Source organism: Zootoca vivipara, chromosome 13 (genome assembly GCF_965207765.1).
Source record: "Zootoca vivipara chromosome 13, rZooViv2.hap1.1, whole genome shotgun sequence".
NCBI lineage: Eukaryota > Metazoa > Chordata > Lepidosauria > Squamata > Lacertidae > Zootoca > Zootoca vivipara.
In genome coordinates, this window is record NC_142596.1 from 43,754,449 (window position 1) to 43,775,605 (window position 21,157).

At 41.2% G+C, this 21,157-nt stretch overlaps 1 protein-coding gene across 1 annotated transcript; it reads right to left on the bottom strand.

Annotated features, from left to right (window-relative positions):
* Positions 1 to 955: 955 nt before the first annotated feature.
* KDELR2 (KDEL endoplasmic reticulum protein retention receptor 2) lies at positions 956 to 21,157 on the bottom strand. The gene is made up of 5 exons (XM_035131409.3): positions 20,940 to 21,157; positions 14,273 to 14,373; positions 6,098 to 6,256; positions 3,597 to 3,849; positions 956 to 2,089 (listed from the first exon to the last, which is right to left on the bottom strand). Exons 1-5 carry the CDS (start codon positions 21,028 to 21,030, stop codon positions 2,055 to 2,057), a joined length of 639 nt encoding a protein of 212 aa, XP_034987300.1. The 5' UTR covers positions 21,031 to 21,157; the 3' UTR covers positions 956 to 2,054.

Consider the following 21,157-nt stretch of genomic DNA (forward strand, 5'->3'; position numbering starts at 1 on the left):
AACCGTGTCTCGTAAATGCAGGAAGGAGTCACTTAAAATACAAATAAGTTTTGTTCAGCAGCCAGCCCTCAAGGCAGAGCGCGCTTGTGAAAATACAGCACATATCGCAACCCACAACAATATACAAAGGGACATATAATCTGTCACTTTCAATAGAGCAGGCTTTTGAGACAGTTTGTGCTGTCAAAAGTTACTCAGTTTATCTGCAAGGTTGCAATTTCATTTTGCTGCTTCTTCACTCTACTCAGCCCACCAGTCTTTTGACAGATGTTTCTACCTAAACCATACATTTAATAAATGCAACACAGCAGTATAGTCAGAAAATATATTTTAAACAAAAATTAGACATCTACATGAGTAAGGAGGTTTGAGACTCGGGGACTGCATTTTTCCAGATTAGTTTCCAGGTATGATTGAAGCTTTCACATAGTCTTTGCAGCATTTGCCTCCATTCTTTGATTACTTCCAATAATTGATTTCCTTCCCCCATTTTGGAGAAGTCTCGGGGAAAGTATTAATGAGCAAAGTTGGGGAGAGAAGAGAGAAATATGTCTCGATAGTTTGTTTAGACTTCTCCAGCATCTGAGTAGGAAACCCCATTTGGCTAACTATGCCCAAATCCAAATGTCTCATTTATTAGGGAATTCTGTGCTTTAAAAACTGATGATTACAGGTGATTATGCACATATTTAAATAGGCTGGTAATTAACAGTGTAGATGAAATGGCTTGTATATATTTCTCAGGAATTATTTTTTCAATTTCTCTTTTGTGGCTCTTACTAATGCAGTGAAATACTCATAACTGTCAAGATTTGAGGGCATTTGTGTCTTTAGATGCAAAGCTCTTTTGTTTTTATAAGTCAGCACAATCAAATTATTTTAAAGAATTACATTGCTACAACCAATCTTAAAGAAAAGTTGTAGAGACTTAGTTCCAGAACACCACCACAATGTATACCACTTCATAAAATGTTTATTTAGGATGGTAACACAGGATAAGTCATGCAACAGCTCAGTAAAAAAGGGAATCATGTAAAGTTGATGAAGTATAGTACTTGGTGCTGCTGATTCAGGTACAAGTTTATAAAAAATCACACTCATTGTCCAAAACTGGTACATCTAGAACTGCTTAAAGGCTGAACATGGATATTACTTGTAAAAGTATTTGTATTAAAAAAAAGTTGTAGACAGTTAAAAATTGCCACCTAAAGATTACTTCAATTGGACAACTATCACAGGTTCATCCTTACAGCTGCAACACTAAGGCTGCTGTGAATGAAAGTAGAACTTTATGCACTCAAAAAATGAGGAACCATTTTATCCTGAATGGAAAAAAAATGTCTTCTGCTAAACCACAAAAGCAAAGAAATCTATATTAAAAAACCTGCATTGGCACCAAATACTCTCAAGCTGATGTATTCAGAAGGTTAAGAGAAGTATCAGACAATATGCACTGGCAGACACTATAGGAGAATGATTATTATTTTAAAATGGAGTAATTAGAACTAAGGACATTCATGAAATGGTGACATCCTACCATTAGAATTTTGTCATTTATAGTTTGATTTCAGTTGACACACTATGTTCAACTTTTTAGGGGGTAAATAAATACAGTGGGATGAAATTTGAAATCAAGAGAGAAGAACGGTTACCATCCATCAGTCTGCACACACCTGTGTGCACCGAAACAAGTCAGTAATTCAAAAAGAATCATTTGAAAATAAGAAGTGTTTGCACTTATTCCTGGTCATAAACAACCCCACAAAATCTCACTTTTGGAACTATTCCAATTGAAACTACACACTGAATTAAATTCACACAGTATTAAGTTTCTTTATGTAAAAAATCTTTATACATAGTAATAAAAAAAGATAAAGGCAAGATGCATCAAACAGAAGTCAGCTGGTTGTTCTCTGGTCCTATACAGCCCACCAATGATTCTTGCAAGAGACGTGGGAGACTGTCTGTTTCAAGCATCTTCACCTTTCGCTTGTGGTAAGGATTGTTCTGTCTAAGCATCCAGGATGGCAGATGCTGGCGATTAGTTTTGGCACTTACGCTGGCAAACTGAGCTTCTTTCCCTTGAGTACTAAAAAAAAAGAAGAGACAAAACAAGGCATTGTTAAATGTATGCACGCATCTAATTACCAACCACCAAAACACTGTTATTCCGTCATGCATCACCAAGATACACTGGGTTGCACCCAAGTAAGTCATATTCAGAGCAGCCCCACTGAAGTAAAGAGGTCTAGTCAAAGTATGATGAACTTGGATACAAACCAAAGGGTTTAGTGGAATAATATGAACAAAGCATATACAGGGGTACCTCGGTTTACGAACGTAATCCGTTCCGGAAGTCCGTTCTTAAACCGAGGCGCGCTTTCCCTAATGAGGCCTCCCGCCACCAGTGCCCTTCCACCATTCGGATTCCGTTCTTAGACCGAGGTAAAGTTCTCAAACCAAGACACTCTTTCCAGTTTTGTGGAGTTTGTAAACCAAATGGTTCTTAAACTGAGGTACCACTTTACCGCCTTGTTTGATGTATTCCACCTTGCTTTTTTATGAAAGTGCAATTTATAAATATTTAACGAAATAAACAAGGGAGCTTGCTACCCCGAGGAGACAAAAAGGTAAAGGGGGAGATATGGTGAGAAACAGTGACATTTAATATTAGTAGAATTTGTGAAAATTAATCTCTAGCCTTTTATTATTTTATAGGCATTTGTAGCCTACAACCATGCAATCCCAAAGCTGGTTGTATACAGCTCAATACAATTAAACCATGTGACATTTTGCAGCCCAGAGACATATGCAAAAAGGTGAAAAGGCAAAAAACACCTCGGAGGGCATGCTTGGGGCCACCACTGAAAAGGCCTTCTCATGCACTGCTGCCCAATAAACTACATATGGCAGCAGATCTACAAAGAGGACCTTCCCTGCAAATCTCAATACTGCGGCAGGCCTTTATGGGAAGAGGTGCTACCTCTGATATTTTATAATGTTTAAACTCTGATATTCAATAGAAGAATTCCGAAGCAAACTTAAAATACATTTGCTTTGCTTATTTTGGGCTGGTAATGCAGACTCCCGAACCAGGGGCAAGATAAGGAAGAAGTGACAATACTGGATGAACTGCGAAACTTTCATACAGGATTGAGCCTTGAAGGACCACTGGATTCACTTACTCTCCCCTTGTGTGTAACAATTCCACCCTTTTCTGGTTTGCAGCAAAGCTCAGTTTGCCACTCTGTCACTGTGTTTGCACGTCGCTTGTGCCTAAGTATGGCTTTTGCTTGCCCTGCAAACCAGGACTAAAAACCACATTTCAATCCATCCTCATGTTGTTTTGCAGATAATGCTTTATTATAAATATACTCGGATCTTGGCTGCATTTGACTCTATCGCGCTACGCAACAGTGGGAAATCCCAGAGCACACCCACAACCTCCAAAGTACTGAATAGCTGTGCTTATTTAGAAGAGTAACAGAGCTACGATATTATACACAGCAATATACTACAGAAAGCATGTGCAAGGGATCTAGAATACATATAATCTTTAGGGCTACAGAACAGGAAGGCCATGGCCCATGTCTTACCTTTTGTAACATACAAATAGAAGAAGTCACAGTACAGAATAGTCTGGACCACACCAGCAACGACAGCTATAAGGTCAAAGAATCCCTCAAAGTAGTAGCGCCAAATCCAGTTGATAAGGTACAAGGCACGGTACAAGCCCAAGAAGAAAAGATAGTGAGTAGTGATGGTTTCTGCCTCCCCAGTTTTACTGATCATAAAAAGTTGGGGGAGAATAGCAACGGACTCCAAGTAGATGGAGAAGGTCCACAAGATCTGAAAGAGCGAAACAAAAATGTAAAAGTGATACCATCACTTGGCAGCTTCCACGTCTAGTATGTGTTAATCCATATCAAGTGATCCAACTCTTTTACCTCATGCCATCCAATTTTCTTAATATTCTGTACACTTGTTGAATGATCAAAACTAAATTTAAATCTAAAACTTTTTTTTTTTAATCTCATCCCATTTGCGAGTTCTGAAGGTTTGAAATTCATAAAAATTGACAATGTTGGCCTTGCTGGACTACACAAAAACCTTAAAAGCTCAACCCAGACTTGAGATACCTCAAAACTAAAAACACAAATCTCTTCAGAACTTCATGGGCTTTAATGTGGTATGTCACATGATGGATTTACTTTAAATTTTAAATTTAAGAATTTTGAGAGAGATGATGGGAATAACTTTGGTAATAACAAGTTCTTGCCTGCAAACCCCACACATGAAATATTTAAACATCTTTGGGAAAAGACTGAATCATATTGTCCTAGAGAGTAGCTTCTTAGCAAAATAACGGATATTAATAGGTAAACGAGAAGAATCCAAAACATCTATAAACTGATGGCAGGTGCAGGAAAGTCTGGTATGTAATAATGTCTAAGCTATCTGCAAATTTCAAATTGTGATAGCACAATGACTTATATACAGGGCGGAAATTAGTAGTGGCTTGAAATAGTAAAAACCAGAGCAATACCCCTATGGAATTTTGTCCACGTTTAAAGTGTACTATCCTGAAATACTGTAGTATGTAGGGATACTTTTATTAGAAGTATATTATTTCATCTTGCTGTTAAAATAAATGCTCAAAACATCCTACAATTTGATGGACATATTTAAAAGCAATCAACCACGAAAGAATGCTTTGTAGTCTTTATACATATGTAATCTTTGTAATCTTTATACTGTGCTTTTTTGTTTAGCAACAGTATGCCCATTTGGTGTGTTTGTTTTCTTCTTTTGAAAACAAATGAAAAAAAAAGAATATGGGGCTGAGGCTCTCTGAACACTAAAGGAAAAGCAGAATAAAAATGTAGTAAGAAATAAGGTGGGCAATACTGATATATGAAAGTTCTCCTGTGCATATCATGGATCAGCTAAAATATAAGATGTATATTGTTGCCTATATTTTCCATTTTCTCTACTTTTTAACACATCCTTTAAATAATTGTAGTTCTCCTTAAATTACCCAGATGGCACCAAAGACTTCTCAATTTCTATTTGAGGAACTTAAATTACATGAAGTGAAGGTCATAAGAACCAGCCCAATTTTTCAATGTTTTTGTTTAGTGAACTGAACACACCACAAATATTTGAATAACTAATTATGTTTAAATAGTTAGGATTATGGTCACTGCGTTGTTCCTCAGATATAAAGAAAGTCCACCAACACACAATGGTATGAACTGGGATCATCGGATGTACTTCTAACTTCAGTGCTGTATTGCTTCAGTTTAAGATTGCATGAAGTGATGCTAGAGCCACCTTCTCCTGCACTCAGGACTAACACCCATTTATGCCTGAAGACCAAACTGGGCTTGAATTTTAGCATGTACCTATACATCTGCTCTCCACTACGGTTGGCTGAAATCTATCAGGCTCTCCTGAGCTGGAAGGAAGCATGAGGGTCATTCTAGTCCACCCCCTGCAATGAAAGAATCTTTTTGCCCAACATGGGACACGAACCCCCAGTTCTGAAATTAAGAGTTTTGTGCTCCACTGACTGAACTATCCCAGATTCTTCATGCTTACGCTCACCGAGCTATGAAGCACTCAGCTCTCTGTGGTGTACTAAACCTAATCATACCAGCACAGAGGTGCCAATGAGCTCTCACGTGAATAATTTTGGAACCCACAGACTCATTAAACAAAAATCCTTGCCTAAATACAGATAATCAATTTGCACCGAATCACACACAGATTTTGATGACTTTTTACAAGCAAGGCTTTAGGAGAAGTTGATTTCAAAATTCCTAAAGAATTTTGTTGTTAACCCTGGTTGGGATTTTTCAGCAATATATGGGGGAGCAGCCCACCAAAGCAAAATCTAAGCCAGCCAAACAACTAGCGCCAGCTCTTCCAAGCCACTGGACCACACACAAATACTATATCAAACAAACTGTGCAGCTTTGAGTGAAACATCAAGTTTACGATGCAGCATAAAGAACAAAATGTTCTGTTTTATTTCACATTTGCCCAAGTCCTCTTTACATTGTTTCAGAAGCCAACGCTTTGTGAATAAACTAACCTCTAGGGGAGAGAAGTCATGATTGACGAGAAAAGATAGCCCACCAACGGGAACCACAAGGAACTCCACTCTGAATGTATCATGGTTTCCATCATAGGTAGCCTTAAATTTCATGTAGATCAGGTAGACTGTGGCATACGAGCAGGCAACGTAGATAACCTGAAAGGAAAAGACCCAGATGAGTTATCAGGCTTTTAGTCTGTGTTTCCTCCATAAAAAGCATTTTATACATACAACAAGGAACAAAGGGGATCTTTGTTGACCATTGAAGCGTGTTCCCCCTTCCTGCTCCCATTTGCTCAGTTACATTCATCAACATATTGCATTGTCTACAGCAGGAAAGCGATTATTCATTTTCTTGGGACTGGCTCTGTTTTAACATAGAAAACGGGTACCTGGAACATAAGGAAGTGCAATTCCCACCCCCTCCCATACCTACAAACTGATTGATTTGGGTTCCTTCAGAATTTTAAGGAAAGTGGGATCTTCGCCTCAAGTTTTAATGGCTTGAAAGCAACATAAATCTTGTCAATTCTAATGCTGCAGCTTCAACTATAGATGGTTAGTTGTAAAATCTCATTGATTCTGCCCCTCTACCTACTGTAGCTGGAGCATTTGTGTGAGAAAAGGTGCAACTACAGTAAACCTGCAACATGTGCTCGCTTTACTCATGGGATCGCAACTTTAAATAGTCATTAAAACAATCAATCAATGGAGAGCGAGGGAAACCCAGTTCCCCACTGTCCATTTATTTATTTTCCCTCTACTCACACAGTGGGTTTTCATTGCTTATTGAGCTTTGAGAAGGCAGTGTGAGGACTCTGGCAGTGTCCCAAAAGCAGCCCTCTGCCTCACTGGGGGTAGGGGCAGGTGTTTTTTTTAATAAACATTTTTATCAGATTTTCCAATTTAAATATCTAATCCATTTTCAAATTATACAAATATCAATTAAACAATCCAAATCTTCTGCCAAATTATACAAATTTAAATTTGACTTCCCATGCTTCAGACTCAGAAAGCCTAGTCCTCTTATAGTCATTGCTTTCTAATCAATAAATCTAGATCTTATCCAATAGTCAATTAAAATCTTTCTATCTTCTTTCAAGCCCCTGAGATTTTCGAGCAAGCAAGTTTGAGCAAACCATATATATTTCTGTGTGAATTTATGCCTATGATTCCTCTATAAATTAGCACTGTCTCTTCGCACGCTGGTATCTTGCCAAGTCCATCCAGAATCCAGAAATCCTTCTCACAGCCAGCAGCAGCCATCTTTGAGCAGTCCCCATACATCAAATCTTTAATCCTCTGTGATGTTTGCTCCAGATCGCTCCTCAATATAGCCTTTTCAGGGGAGATTTGCCAGATCAGAACTATAAACACACATCTAATGTCTTATTTATGGCTCTCTCCCCCTTTGACTAATATCGTAGCCGGCTTTGTCTCCAGTATGGCGGAATCTAAATTATAGCTGCGTCATAACTCAAAAGTTTCTTGACAGGTTTGCAGCCGCTAATGAGATTGCTTCTCTTTGATGCCCATATTTTGAGGAATCTTTAACCACATTCCAAGCGAATCCAAGAGTACATACTTTGATTATTTATATTTTCAATTCACAGTTTATATATTTTTTTAAAAAACATATTAATTCAATAAATTTCCCACTTTCTGATCTTGCTTGCTTTATAAATGTTTACAGTAGGGGCAGTTTTGGGGGTTCCTGACTTTGCATGATTTTGGCTGTGCGCATTGAAAATATGTGATATTTATATCAGAGGCTGTTAAATAAGCGATAAATTGAAAAGGAAGCAAGGGATATTGGTGATTAGCAGGGGGCTCTGGGAATCTGAGGCATGGGAGTCTGAAAAATTAAGTATAATTGCCTACTACTACTAATAATAATAATAATTTATTATTTATACCCCGCCCATCTGTCTGGGTTCCCCCAGCCACTCTGGGCGGCTTCCAACAAAACATTAAAATACAGAAATCCGTCAAACATTAAAAGCTTCCCTAAACAGGGCTGCCTTAAGATGCCTTCTAAAGGTCTGGTAATTGTTGTTCTCTTTGACCTCTGGTCGGAGGGCGTTCCACAGGGTGGATTTGTTGTAGATGTACGATGGCACATCTATTGTATTAAATATTCATATTGATTTTTATTGCATTTTTATTGCAACTTATATTTTTTATAGCACTTTTTATTGTATTGCAGTTTGTAACCTTTCTACTCACTGGGAGCAATAGGAAGCAGTGCTTATTCCAGGCATAGGCAAACTCAGCCCTCCAGATGTTTTGGGACTACAACTCCCATCGTGCCTGACCACTGGTCCTGTTAGTGAGGGATGATGGGTCCCAAAACATCTGGAGGGCTGAGTTTGCCTATGCCTGGGTTCCGTCTCCTGTCTCCTGCTCCTGAGCTGTTTTTGTGCTAGCTGGTCATTAGAAGAACTACCATTTAAGAATTGGTGCTTGAGTTTGCCTTTCTCCTCTTCACTCCCTGTCCCTTTCCCCTTGTTCTTTATATTGTAAGCTGACAAGGCAGGAAATGTCTTGTTTTAATTGATTTGTATGTCAACCACTCCAAGAGTCTTTTCGGCTAAAGAGTGGGGTACAAATACTCTAAATAAATGAATTAAAAATAAATTAAAAACCACACATCATCTGCACAGCACATTACAATAGCTACAGCAGCCCCACCCCCAAAAAAGCATTCAGTGGTCTGCCAAGACCCTTGGGATTTTCAAGTGGTCCAGGGGGGGGGGGAGTTTAGGAACCGTTGGTATAAAGTGTCCACTCTCAGGAGTTTCATTACACCACTGTAGTGAATATTTAAACTCATGCTGCTCTCTTTATGACTAATGAGGAGAATAGCAACCAACTTGAAATAATGGCCTGGCAACCAGGGCCAGGTAGCAGCAGATGTCATGGTCTCTCAGGGACAGACAGCTTCAGTTAGGCAGCCTGCAGCTCCTGGTTCTTCTAGGTGACATGCATAGATTAGATTGGAAGTGGGCTTAGATCACTATCTAAATTATACACATATTCTGCTTTAGTATATTTGAAGAGTGCATCGTTGGTTAACACAAGAGGCATCCAACATAGTTAATGAGCCTACAGTTAAAGAGGCAGCTCCCAGCTTCTGTTTTCAGGGCTTCATCCAGAAGAGGTTACCTTGAGGAAACTGGGCTTCATTATGTTCATGATAAAAAATACTGTACACAGACTTAATTATCAAGTGGAGAAGGCTAAGGCCAAGAAAAATTTAATGACTTGCTGAAGGTCGCACAAACTGTGTCAGATGTGGAATCCAGGTCACTGCCTAACCAACTAGGCCACAGCAACCCCAGGCGAAATGTTCAAGGTTCTCCGCTCACCATCTGTAAGCATATTCTCAGGGAACTAATACTTAGAACACTTTAACAAGCGGGACCTAGTTTCCATGCACTGTAGCACACAGAAAGGGCAGCATGAGTCACCATCCCAGAGGTGGTATACAAATAGCCAATCAGACACAGAAAAATCCCTAGAAAGCAGTGGCCAGGATGCCAACAACAATAACATCTGGAAAGTGCAAAAGGCAGGATTACAAGTAGCACTAGCCTCCAATACAGAGATTCTGTATTCAGTTTATGACAACCATGTGTCAGGACTAGCCTGGAGAAAACTCACCAATAACAACTGGTTATGATTATTAAGATAAAAAAGAAACATGGTTTGGATAAAGTTACATTTGGGGTGAAGACATAAATTCAAAGCAGTCCTACTAGCAGAGAAAATTAAGAGATGCTGGCTAATTTTACAGGTGAGGGGCCTGCTCGGGCAATGGGGTTCTGTAGTCAATTTGACGTTTAGTGGGCCTGATGGGAGTCCACAACATTTAGAGGGCCACAAGATCCCACCCTTAGGCTAAACCAATTTCTTCACTGGATTTGCTAGCTGCCTTTCATTGAAATGATTGTAGGATGGCACACAATAGCTTAATACAATGAATTATAATAATAAAAGAACGCAATATTGAAATCCATACATTAAAATTGCTACAGAACATACAGTATAGCAGAATTTCGAGCAACAGTAACAGTGCATCAGGGCCTGATCAATTTGGTTACTTGCAAACACTTGCATAAGAGAGGCTTCAGACTACAGCAAAAGCTACAAACAAGGAAGCAAACTGAACCTCCTGGGGTTGCCAAGGTTGTTCCTTGCCGATTCTCTTGTGCCTCCTTTTGGCATTTGCACATGCACTTGCATAAGCAAGCAAAGCACGCGCAGATATCTGGGTGTCATCCCCCCCTGTCCCTGGGTCCACAGATGAGAAAAGGGCAGGCTATACAAAAGATGACACTGCATAGCCTCCCAGGATTTCAAGCTGCATCCCCATCATAAGTAGGGTAGACATTGGATCTTCTTTACCTGCTCCTGTCATTATGGTGGTTCTACTCCGCCAAAGGGGAGGATAATTATTTGGGGTTGGATCCAGACTTAGTCATGCTTGGAGTAGACCCACGGCAATCAATGAAACTTATGTTAGTCAGGACAAGCTTGCCCCATTGATGGGTCTACTCTAAACAATTCTAAGTTTGGAGCCAACCTTTCATCAGTAAAATGGCAGGTTCCTAGTTTTGTCTTTACAGACTACACAACTGGCTAATAGCAATAGATCTAAACGAACATTTGAAAGAGTCTGATTGTGACTAAGCACAGCTCCATAAACATTTCAGTATCATTTACTTCCAAATAGTTAAAGTTGAAGGATTTGTGGCTTCTTTGCACATCATGAATAGAAAAAAAGCTGGGCAAAAGTTTTCTCATAGACCAAATTAAAACTAGAATCAAATAGAGGATCAGCCCTTATTCTAGGGCTCACAGACATGAAGAAAGCTGTGTGAACAAGATGCAATTATGACCATTATGTTTCCCTGACTAGACAGGGAATTTTGGCAGTTATAAGGTAAATGAATTAAGTACAGATAAGCACTCCTCATTGGTAGCAACAAACATTCAATGACAGTTTGAGACAAGCTACTAATCACTTTTTTATTCTATCATGCTCTCATATGGGGTGATCCCAAAACCAGGGGACAGATCAGATCTACATATCTGTTTAGCACCAGTGATTCTGCAGCACCAAGTGCTCCCATACCCCTCACTGGACTGGCTTTTTATCTTTTTGTATTACAGGTGTAACTTTTTACACCAAGTCATTTTACTTAGCTCACAGTTCATATATTGTAAATATTTCATAACACAACCAGCATATATTGGGATCCAATAAAAATTCAGCTGCTTGAGAGGGCATATATATCAGCACAAGTAGGCCAAACTGATCCTCAAGCCCAACCAATACTCATCCCCTTCATGTACTTGTAGTCATGTAGTCAGAATTGCATAAGCAAACATTCACATTAATCTCAAAACGGAGGTCCGTCAGAAACCCAGCCTTGAAAGTGGGTTTGGTTCAAGGTTGGCTTTCTCCACCACACTCTCCCAGCAAGGCTTCCAAGTCAGGATTGCTGCATGCCTGCTTGTGGAGCAGCTGGTGTATTGAATTTATGGAAGTAGACTAAGAGAGCTATAAAAAGGTCATGTGCACCCAATTAAGGCAGGTCAGTTTGAGCACGCTGCCATACATTCAAGGCATCCCAAGCACAGATTTTACCATGTGAAGAATTTCAGTTTCCATTTTAAAGGTATAACCGGGGTGGGGGGTGGGGCATAAGGAGTGCTTCCAGGAGACTACTGCTGTTCCGAACACTGTTCCCACTCCCCTCTAACCTGACTGTCATCCCCATCATCTTTAGTCTTCTTTCATTTCTTGACAAGAAAGTGAAGAAACCTAAAGAGTTAAGAAGGCAGGGACTTCCGCTTGGGGCGCCGCAGAAGATGGCTGAAAATAAAATCTCTCCAGCTATCACGGGGTAACTAGAGGCTGAGATGGGAGTAATCAGCCTCCCTAAATCTTCCCAGGGGGTACGGGAAGACGCAGTCTCATCCGCAGATGCCCATCAACCAGCTTCTACTTCGGAAGGAAGGAGGGGCTGGGGGCACTGGATGGAAGCCCCCGAGATAGTCTGGCTCTCCTGGAAGCTGCTTTTGCAAAGCGAACCAAGTTCCAATTCTTAAGAGGAAAAATTAGATTTAAGTTTTGGACATGCTTCGGGCGGGAAATGAGGTACTACGCTGCAAAAACAACCCAGCCACTGAAGGAAAAGTGAATTGAAGAAGGATTACATCAGAGACAGAGTTAGTACCGTATGTGGGAACGGAATGGAAGTGGGGGGGGAGACTTTTTTATTTGTGCCTTTTTATCTTACTTAACAAAAACCCCTAGAAGAACCGTTTATAACATTTATAGCAAGCGAGACTGGAAAGTGGAATCTGTTGACATAATATGGTTTTTAAAATTAAACTGTGTGGAAATGAAAATATATACAATTAAGGCTTTTATTTTCGGATTTATTTGGAAGATGATCAAAGATTTCCCAAATTACTAATATCAAACAGAAGCAAATCTCAGTAGCTGCTGGAGTTTTGTCAATAAACGTTTTGGACTATATCCTGGAAAGTTTGTGGGTGTGATGCAGTTTTAATTGGGGTTAGCCATGTTGGAATCAAGACCGAGCCACAGATGGAGTCAGAGAGGGAGTTGAGCCTTAAATATATTATTAGATGTGTGCTTCCAGCTTTGATCTGGCAAAACTCTCCTGGAAAAACTGTATTATGTAACCGGTCTTGAGAAACTAATGAACAGATGCTTGGATTTGATTTATTGGAATTACATGAAGATGGCGGCGGCAGCAGTAAAAAGACTCTCAGACTATTGGACTGACTTGGCAGAATACCAGCGTGTGAGAAGATATTGCAAATCTACGGAAGGGAACCATGGACATAAAATCCACACAGAGTCATATATTGCTTTGTTAAACACGTTTGCTGGAACAACTCAGAGGCTGTGAAAAGAAGAGGATAACAACAGAACTATTGGAAATGACTTTGATTATATTGATTAGCAATGCAGTAAATTATAAGATGATCAGATCCTCCGAAGTCGAAGCATGGGAAGTCTGAATAATTTTTTTATAATTTGGCTGAATATTTGGATTAATTGATTGATATTTGTATAATCTGGAATATGATTGGATAGTTAAAGTGGAAAATTAAATAAAAATGATTTATTTTTTAAAAAGAGTTCAGAAGGCAAAGCCAGTTTTGCAAAGCAAATACTAAATACTAATTAGCAAGACACTGGTCTGAGGGCCCTATACACATTTCATGAACCTTTTCTTTTTCTTCACCAAAGGCACTGGGATGATCACATATACACACCTAGTGCTTCTGCTCCAAAACTAAGAAACCCCTCAAGTAAGGCACAGAGTCCTCAGAAGGTGAAGAGTCAGACAGGGGTGGCACATCCCATTTCACCGCTTGAGGCAAAATGGGGAGTGCCACCCTGCCCTGCCGCTGCCACCCTGCAGCTTGCACTGCCTGCCTCACCACCTCCACGCCAAGATCTCTGCAAGATCACACAATTTCGGTGTGATCTTGCCCCAAACCAGCACCAGTGCCGGATGTGGTGGGGCAGGTGAGGCACCTGCAGGGGCACCGCCTTGGGGGCTCCCACTGCCTGAGGCAGCAGCCTCGCCCCACCCAAGGGCTGCATCAGCCCTAGAGTCAGGCATACTCCAGGGACACAAAATAGCGCTGGCTTTGTTGCTGGGCAGATACTTTGTAGGAATTTTAAAGAACATAGTCATAGTGATAATAAAACTGAGAGAACCTGATCAAGCTATCGAAGGACAAACTAAGTTGCAACCATCAGGCAATGCAGCAAACTGCCTCAAGAGCTGACTTCAACCCTTTCAGGCAAAACAGTTTATCCATGTGTAAAAAAGAGAAAGCTGTCATCTAGGAGTGAAACTCGTATGACTCAAGACACTGCAGATGACTGGCAACACAAAGGTAATTTATTGTGACATTTGCAAACCTGCATCTTCCCTACGGCTGGAACACAATGGTTGTTTTTTTAATCAGCAGACCCACATTAACTTTAACATAAACAGGGAGAAGCACATTTGAATTTACTTTCAGCCTTTACTCAAAATTACCATGGAGGTGAATTCATTAAGAGGTATGTGGAGACAATTCAGTAGCCCCTCTTGCATATTGAATGTATCATACCTTCATAGAAGTGTTATAAAAAGAAATGAATGAAGTGAAGAGATCCAGGTAACGAGTGGTAAACACCAGACCAAAGAGAAGCTGGCTTTTCCCAGATATACCTAAAGGAATAAAAAGAAGTAGTGTGAGAAAGGGTATTTAAAAACCCAAGCCATGCGAACTATCTTAGTTCAAACACCAAGATTCACTGCACAACACCACCGCAATGCAACAGAACCGTATGGTAATCTGAGCTCCAGATTGAAAACCCAGAAGTTTCATATATTGCCACCTATTGCTAGCAATTTTCTGCTACTTACCTCTTTTGCTACTATTTGGCTTTTTATTCATAACCAACAATGTACCAGGCACTATACTGAACAGGTCAAATCATAAGAGCATAAGAGCAAAAGGAATATTTATCAGAAAAGTAGCTAGGTTCACTGAATGCTAATCACTAGAGAGCAACAACAACAAAATGCAACAATGAAGAGAACTAGGGATAGTCCTATGGACCACTGTCACTCACAGAATGTCTTCCTATGTTCTACCTCAGAAATGGTTCAGTAGCACTGATCAGGAATCACTGTGTATCAAAGCTGACCACCAGCAGAAAGGATCATAAATTATTTTTACTAGTTGTGGGCATTTTGCCTATAGGATCACTATAGTAAGTTCAGAGATCACATTTTTGTAAAGATTGTCTCACTTCATGTAAAATAGGTGTTGATTACAATACATGCCTCATTACATTGTCATAATGTGGCATCACGTGCAAATTTATTAGCTACGCTCCATTCAGCTCAATGTGAACAAAGCAAGCAATAGAGGTTGCATTTTTCAGCAAGATAAAACAAAAGCATGGATGCACTCTATGACTCAGCCTATTTTGTCATGCTATTTTGTCAAGACAACTGTTTAGATACCACCTTTCTGCCAATGCATTCAAAAAATGGTATACAATCCAATAGACATGTTACAAATGGAAAAGGGAATGGAGGAAAAGGAAATAAAAACCAGGCAGAGAGTGTAATGTAATTGTTGTACAGTGGTACCTCTGGTTATGAACTAAATTCATTCTGTAGGTCCATTCTTAACCCAAAACCGTTCTTAACCTGAGGTACCACTTTAGCTAATGGGGCCTCCCGCTGCCTCCACCATGCAATTTCTGTTCTCATCCTGGGGCAAAGTTCTTAATCCAAGGTACTACTTCCAGATTAAAGTGTCTGTAACCCGAGGTACCACTGTAATGACCAGACACAACCGGCACCAAGGGAGAAAGTTCTGAGGTGGAAGGAGTCAAACAGCAATTGGTGCTGGCTGAGCTAACTGACTTTGCAGTCTCTCATTTTTCCCTCTGATAAGAAAAGGTGCTGATGGAAGCCTGAGAATTAGCTGTCCAATACTAAGGAAGAAGTGTTCAACAACCAAAAACTTACCACAGGTCCCAATTTTTAAGTTACAGTGGTACCTCCGGTTGCGAACGGTATCCATTCTAGAGATCTGGCCGCATCCCAAGGAATTTGCAACCGGAGGACCACGCATGCGCACATGGCGAAACTCAGAAAAAGACTTCCGGTTTACCACGTTCACATCCCAAAGATTACGTATCCAGAGGGATACGTAAGTGGAGGTACGACTGTACTCTTACAGCCCTCTTGTTGCTTATAAGTACTCTTAGTGTCAGATACCGTACCTTTTATTTCAGTAGCCCCATGACAGTTCAAATTTGTATCCTTTTAATTCGTTACAATATCTGATAAGTCTTTTATACAAAAGGGAAGTAGATGGTAATAATTTTCCCTGTTATAATTGTTTTTCTTAACCACCACTTTCCTGTGAAATGTCAGAATGTCATCTACTCTCCCTTTCATCTTGATGCAATTGTTTTCTGTCGATCAACACGGTTTATTTAAAAAAAATTGTGTTAAAGAATAAGCAAATATATTTGTTTTGAACATTACCAGTAGCTTTTAAAGCCTTAAATTTGGAAGCCTGCGTATCTCTGTTGGTTGCCAGCATTCTCTAGAAGTAACACACTTCGATTCAATGTAACTATTTCACATTATACTAGCAATGCTGGTGCTAAACAATTTTTTCTTGTCAGTCTTAGGAGTGATAACACTAAGCCCCTAGAAGAAAAAAACTATTCTCGTTATGAAAGTGTTTGCATTAATTGATTTGCAAAGGTGTTTTCATCATTTATTAAATAAACTAATAGGATCTCTACCCAAACATGATCTCACTACATATACTCTTCCCCCTTTGCAAGGACACCTTGAGGCAGGGGTAGTCAACATGGTGCCCTTCAGATGTTGCTGGATTTCCAACTCCGATAATTTCTGACCATTGCCTATGCTTCCTGAGGCTGATGGGAGTTGTGGTCCAAACAACTTCTGGATGACACCACATTGGTTATCCCTGCTCTGGGGCAAAATAAAAGTCAGAAAGGGTACAACTAATTGTCCCAATGATGCTTTGCTCAAAGGCACAAGAAGCTGTCTCCCAGCTACCCAGATCTCACTTGCTCCTTATGGGCTTCCTAGTGTTGAATACACTATGAATACATAGTGTTATAGGCATTGAAAATAAATATACAATAAGCTGGATGCAGGCTAGGATAGTACATGGAACAAAGTTTAACAATGAATGGGTCATACTCTTAATAGCTATTAAATATATTTAATAGCTATTAACATGCTATTAAAACAGGTCCCTTTGCATATATAACTGCTCAATCCTTTAACGAAATGAAGTTTCAGTTCATTGAGGTTTACTTCCAAGCACACATGATTGCAGCCAGTTTTCAATTCTATATAAGTGACCCCTGACCATTAGGTCCAGTCATGACCGACTCTGGGGTTGCGGCGCTCATCTCGCATTATTGGCCGAGGGAGCCAGCGTACAGCTTCCAGGTCATGTGGCTAGCATGATAGCCGCTTCTGGCAAACCAGAGCAGCACACGGAAACGCCATTTACCTTCCCGCTGTAGTGGTACCTATTTATCTACTTGCACTTACTTTCGAACTGCTAGGTTGGCAGGAGCTGGGACCGAGCAATGGGAGCTCACCCCGTCGCGGGGATTCGAACTGCTGACCTTCTGATCGGCAAGCCTTAGGTTCTATGGTTTAACACACAGCGCCACCCACGTCCCCGAGTATATAACCTTACTAATGACTAAGTAGTAAGTCCTTACAGTAAGGACTGTAGTCAACTGGCCTTACTTTTAAGTAAGCATGCGATAGCGTCAAGCTATAGGGATAATAAGACTGCTTGGTTACAAAACAGAGATATATATTAAGTTAATGAATTCTAACTCTAAACAGTTCTGCATATGAGGGGACCCATGGTTTATTCAAACTCTGGCTACTTTTCTACAATAACTCCAGTCTGCAGCTTTAAAAAGAGCTCTATTAAATTCCCAGGAATTAGTCAACTGTGAATGATGCATTTTGCCACCAGATAGCATTTCTTCTGCCTTACAAAGTTCACAGTTCAAAATCTACTTGGCTTGATCATAAAGACTACAAACAAAATTACCAACACAGAATCAGTCTAGAATAGTATTTAGACATAAGAGCACAGTTCAAAGTCAAACCATCAATGCAGGATAAACAAGGAATGTGTGTCTAAGTGAAATGTACTGAATAGCTGCAGCAGCTTAAAAAAACTTGTGACTGAGCTTGCTTTCCTTTCTTCCCTTCTTTTTCGCTCACCTGTCATGTCTCATCTTTTTAGACTGTGAGCCTAAGGGTGTGCCATCTTAAAGCAACTTACAAAAATCTATTCTGAGACTAAAATCAGGGTGTAAATGCTGTAAACCAGGCATGTCCAACAGGTAGATCGTGATCTACTGGTAGATCACTGGATGTTTGCGGTAGATCATTGGTAGATTATTGGCTCCCTCCAAAGAAGCTGAACAACTGTGGCTCCCCTTAAAAAAAGCTCAACATTTACCTCCTCCCTGAAAAAACTCAACAACTTTCACATGAACTGAAAGGGCCTTCCTCCTTCCTAAAAAAGGGGGTAGATTACTGCCAGTTTTTAACTCTGTGAGTAGATCACCGTCTCTTGGGAGTTGGCCACCCCTGCTGTAAACAAACAGGCACACGGAAGCATCAGAATGAGTAAGTTCTCATTTCTAGATTAAAATAACAAAAATCTATCTTCAAAATAAGAGCTTAAAACAGCCCTTTTGGGAACAAGTTTTGTTTTGCAACACAACCAAGGATTTCTTCAGCTGAATAAATTTCTATTGAGGAAATTACATAGGGGTGCAGCAAGAATACAACTGATCTCTCTCTTCCAGGCAGTTCTGTTTGCCACACCTTCTGTTAGCTGCCACGTCAGACTAGGCCAGGAATCCCAATTGAGAGCCTATTCTCCCAAGCCTTGATTCAGTCATTTGCTTCCAATTTTCAAATGCAGCTGGCAATACAAGCAAAAGAGCTTGCCAAGCTCTCAGATCAAGTCGGATCACAGGTTAACCCTTTCAGTTACAAATAAATAAAGGGTCTAGCATGAAAATCTATAAACAGAAGTTCCAGCAATTCAGAAGAACAACCTTGGGACTTGCAAATTATGCATAAAAACCTGCTGTTTCTGCAAAGCATTCAGAAAAAGCACAACTATTTAGACTATCTTGTAAGGCTTCACTTTCAGAACTACAGTACTGCAAAAAGACAATGTATCTTGATTAGGATGGTAAAACTCATTTTCCCCTGCAAGTCCAGAATCTGAAAGGGAAGTTCTAGCCTCAGGAAAGCAAACTACCATCCCCTTTGCTTTAAATCCATTCATTCTATTTGTGCACAACTGCCTCAGAATGAATAAGATGTCTGAATGGTAGGATGGGGAGAGAGAGAGAAGTCATACCTACTTCCTGCAGCTCCCTTCACATTGTACCATGATTTTGCTTGGGCTGAATGCTGCACCAGGAATTTTCTTTCACCTACTACATCAGGCATCCCCAAACTGCGGCCCTCCAGATGTTTTGGCCTACAACTCCCATGATCCCTAGCTAACAGGACCAGTGGTCAGGGATGATGGGAATTGTAGTCCAAAACATCTGGAGGGCTGAAGTTTGGGGATGCCTGTACTACATCATTGTGTGCTAAGAAGGCAGTTATTCTGTTCATTCATCTCATTTATATTACTGTGCTTTTCTTGAAGCAAGAAAGAGATGACAAAGTTATTTGACCTGAATATTCATCATTATGGAGGAGTTAGCAAATCAGGTTGCCTAGATTTTGACTCATTCAGAGTCTCTGACTTATTACATATTCACTAGCACTATGAAATCTCTCTACCTACAACACTATTAAAAGAAAAAGAAAACCCCCAAACCTTTTCTGCACTCCAATGGGATCTTCATCAACAAATATTTCCCATACAGAATACATAAAGGAACATAAAGCTCTCTTTTCAGGATACCCTTTCAAAGATATTCATAGAGTTGTCCTACCCTCCCCTTTTTGAAAGACAGAGACAGTAACCTCTACGCTCTAGACTTCACATATTCCAGTGCTGTATAGGCTTACCAACTCTTTATTTGATGCAACTGCAGGAGTGGCCCCCAATCAATATATTTTATCACATATTACATCCTTCCTCCAAGGAACTCAGGAACAAAACACACGATCTCTCACATCCTTACCCTAGCAACCTGTGAGGGCGGTTACGGTTCAGAGAGGTCTAAGGCCACCTGACAACCTCCACCAGGAATTTGAACCTGGGTGTACCTGGCCCTAGTTCAACACTCTAGCACTGAACTACACTGGCCCCACTCTGCAAGTACCCCAAAAGTTTTCTCTAGCAGACAGCTCCACTTCTCATAACCTTTAAAAGAAGTCATTTCTCAGATCTCCCCCTTTAGAGGTAGGAGGCATGGCAGGAATACCGTCCCCAAATCAGCATCACAATCCCCCCAAGCATTCCATGAGCTTCCACAATTACGCCAAACCCTTGCCAAATACAAGAGTAAGTAGGGGAACCCACCACTCCCCCCCAAATGAGTACCCCCAAATGCCTAACCTGCTCCAGCCTCCCATAAGCTCCTCACTTACAAGAAATCTCCACCCCATCACCACCCACCCACCTCCACACACCCCAAATTGCCCCTCATCTGACGTTCTTGCCCAACTGGACACACAGGAGACAGCATTTTTTTGTGGGAGGGGGGAGGGTTGGAAACCGCTCCACTTCAACATCCCATAGTCAACCAAGCTTGCTCCGCCAACACACACAGAGGAGAATATGGGGGCACCATCCCCAAAGTAGGCACTCCCTCCTCAGTCAGGCTCCACCACAACTGAAGGAGTGGAACTACCCCCATAAAACAGGAGGGCATAGGGATCACCCCATCCAAATCCCCCCTCCACTAAAGGCAAAGATAAAAGAAAGAGGGGGTGGCAAGAGGGACGCACCCTCCCCACTCCGCACCCCGAAGTCTCTGAAAGGAAACCCCATAGGGAGGAGAGAGTGACGGGGAGAGTCACCCCCCAAAAAATCCTGCACCCCAAAATTTCCCCGCTCGTTTCGCAGTGGGTCGAGGGGGCAGAACAACCAGCCCCCCCACTCCCCCCCCCGAGGCAAGGGGCCGAGGCGGATCCTCCCCCCCCCAATGGCCGGGGGTCGACGTCCCTCGCGCCGCCTCAGCCTCGCCAACCGCGCGCCGAGCCCGACGCACCGGCGCACGAGCGGGTCTTCCAGATCTTGAGGAGGAGGATGATGATGGCCGCCAGGTGGGAGAGGTCCCCGGTGAGGCGGAAAACGTTCATGGCGCCGGCGGCCGCGCTGGAGGAGGAGGAGGAGGTGGAGGAGGAGGAGGAGGAGGAGAAGCGGGGAGAGGAGCCGGCGACCGGACCGAAGATGGCGAGAGCTCAGCGGACACCGAGCGACGTGGCC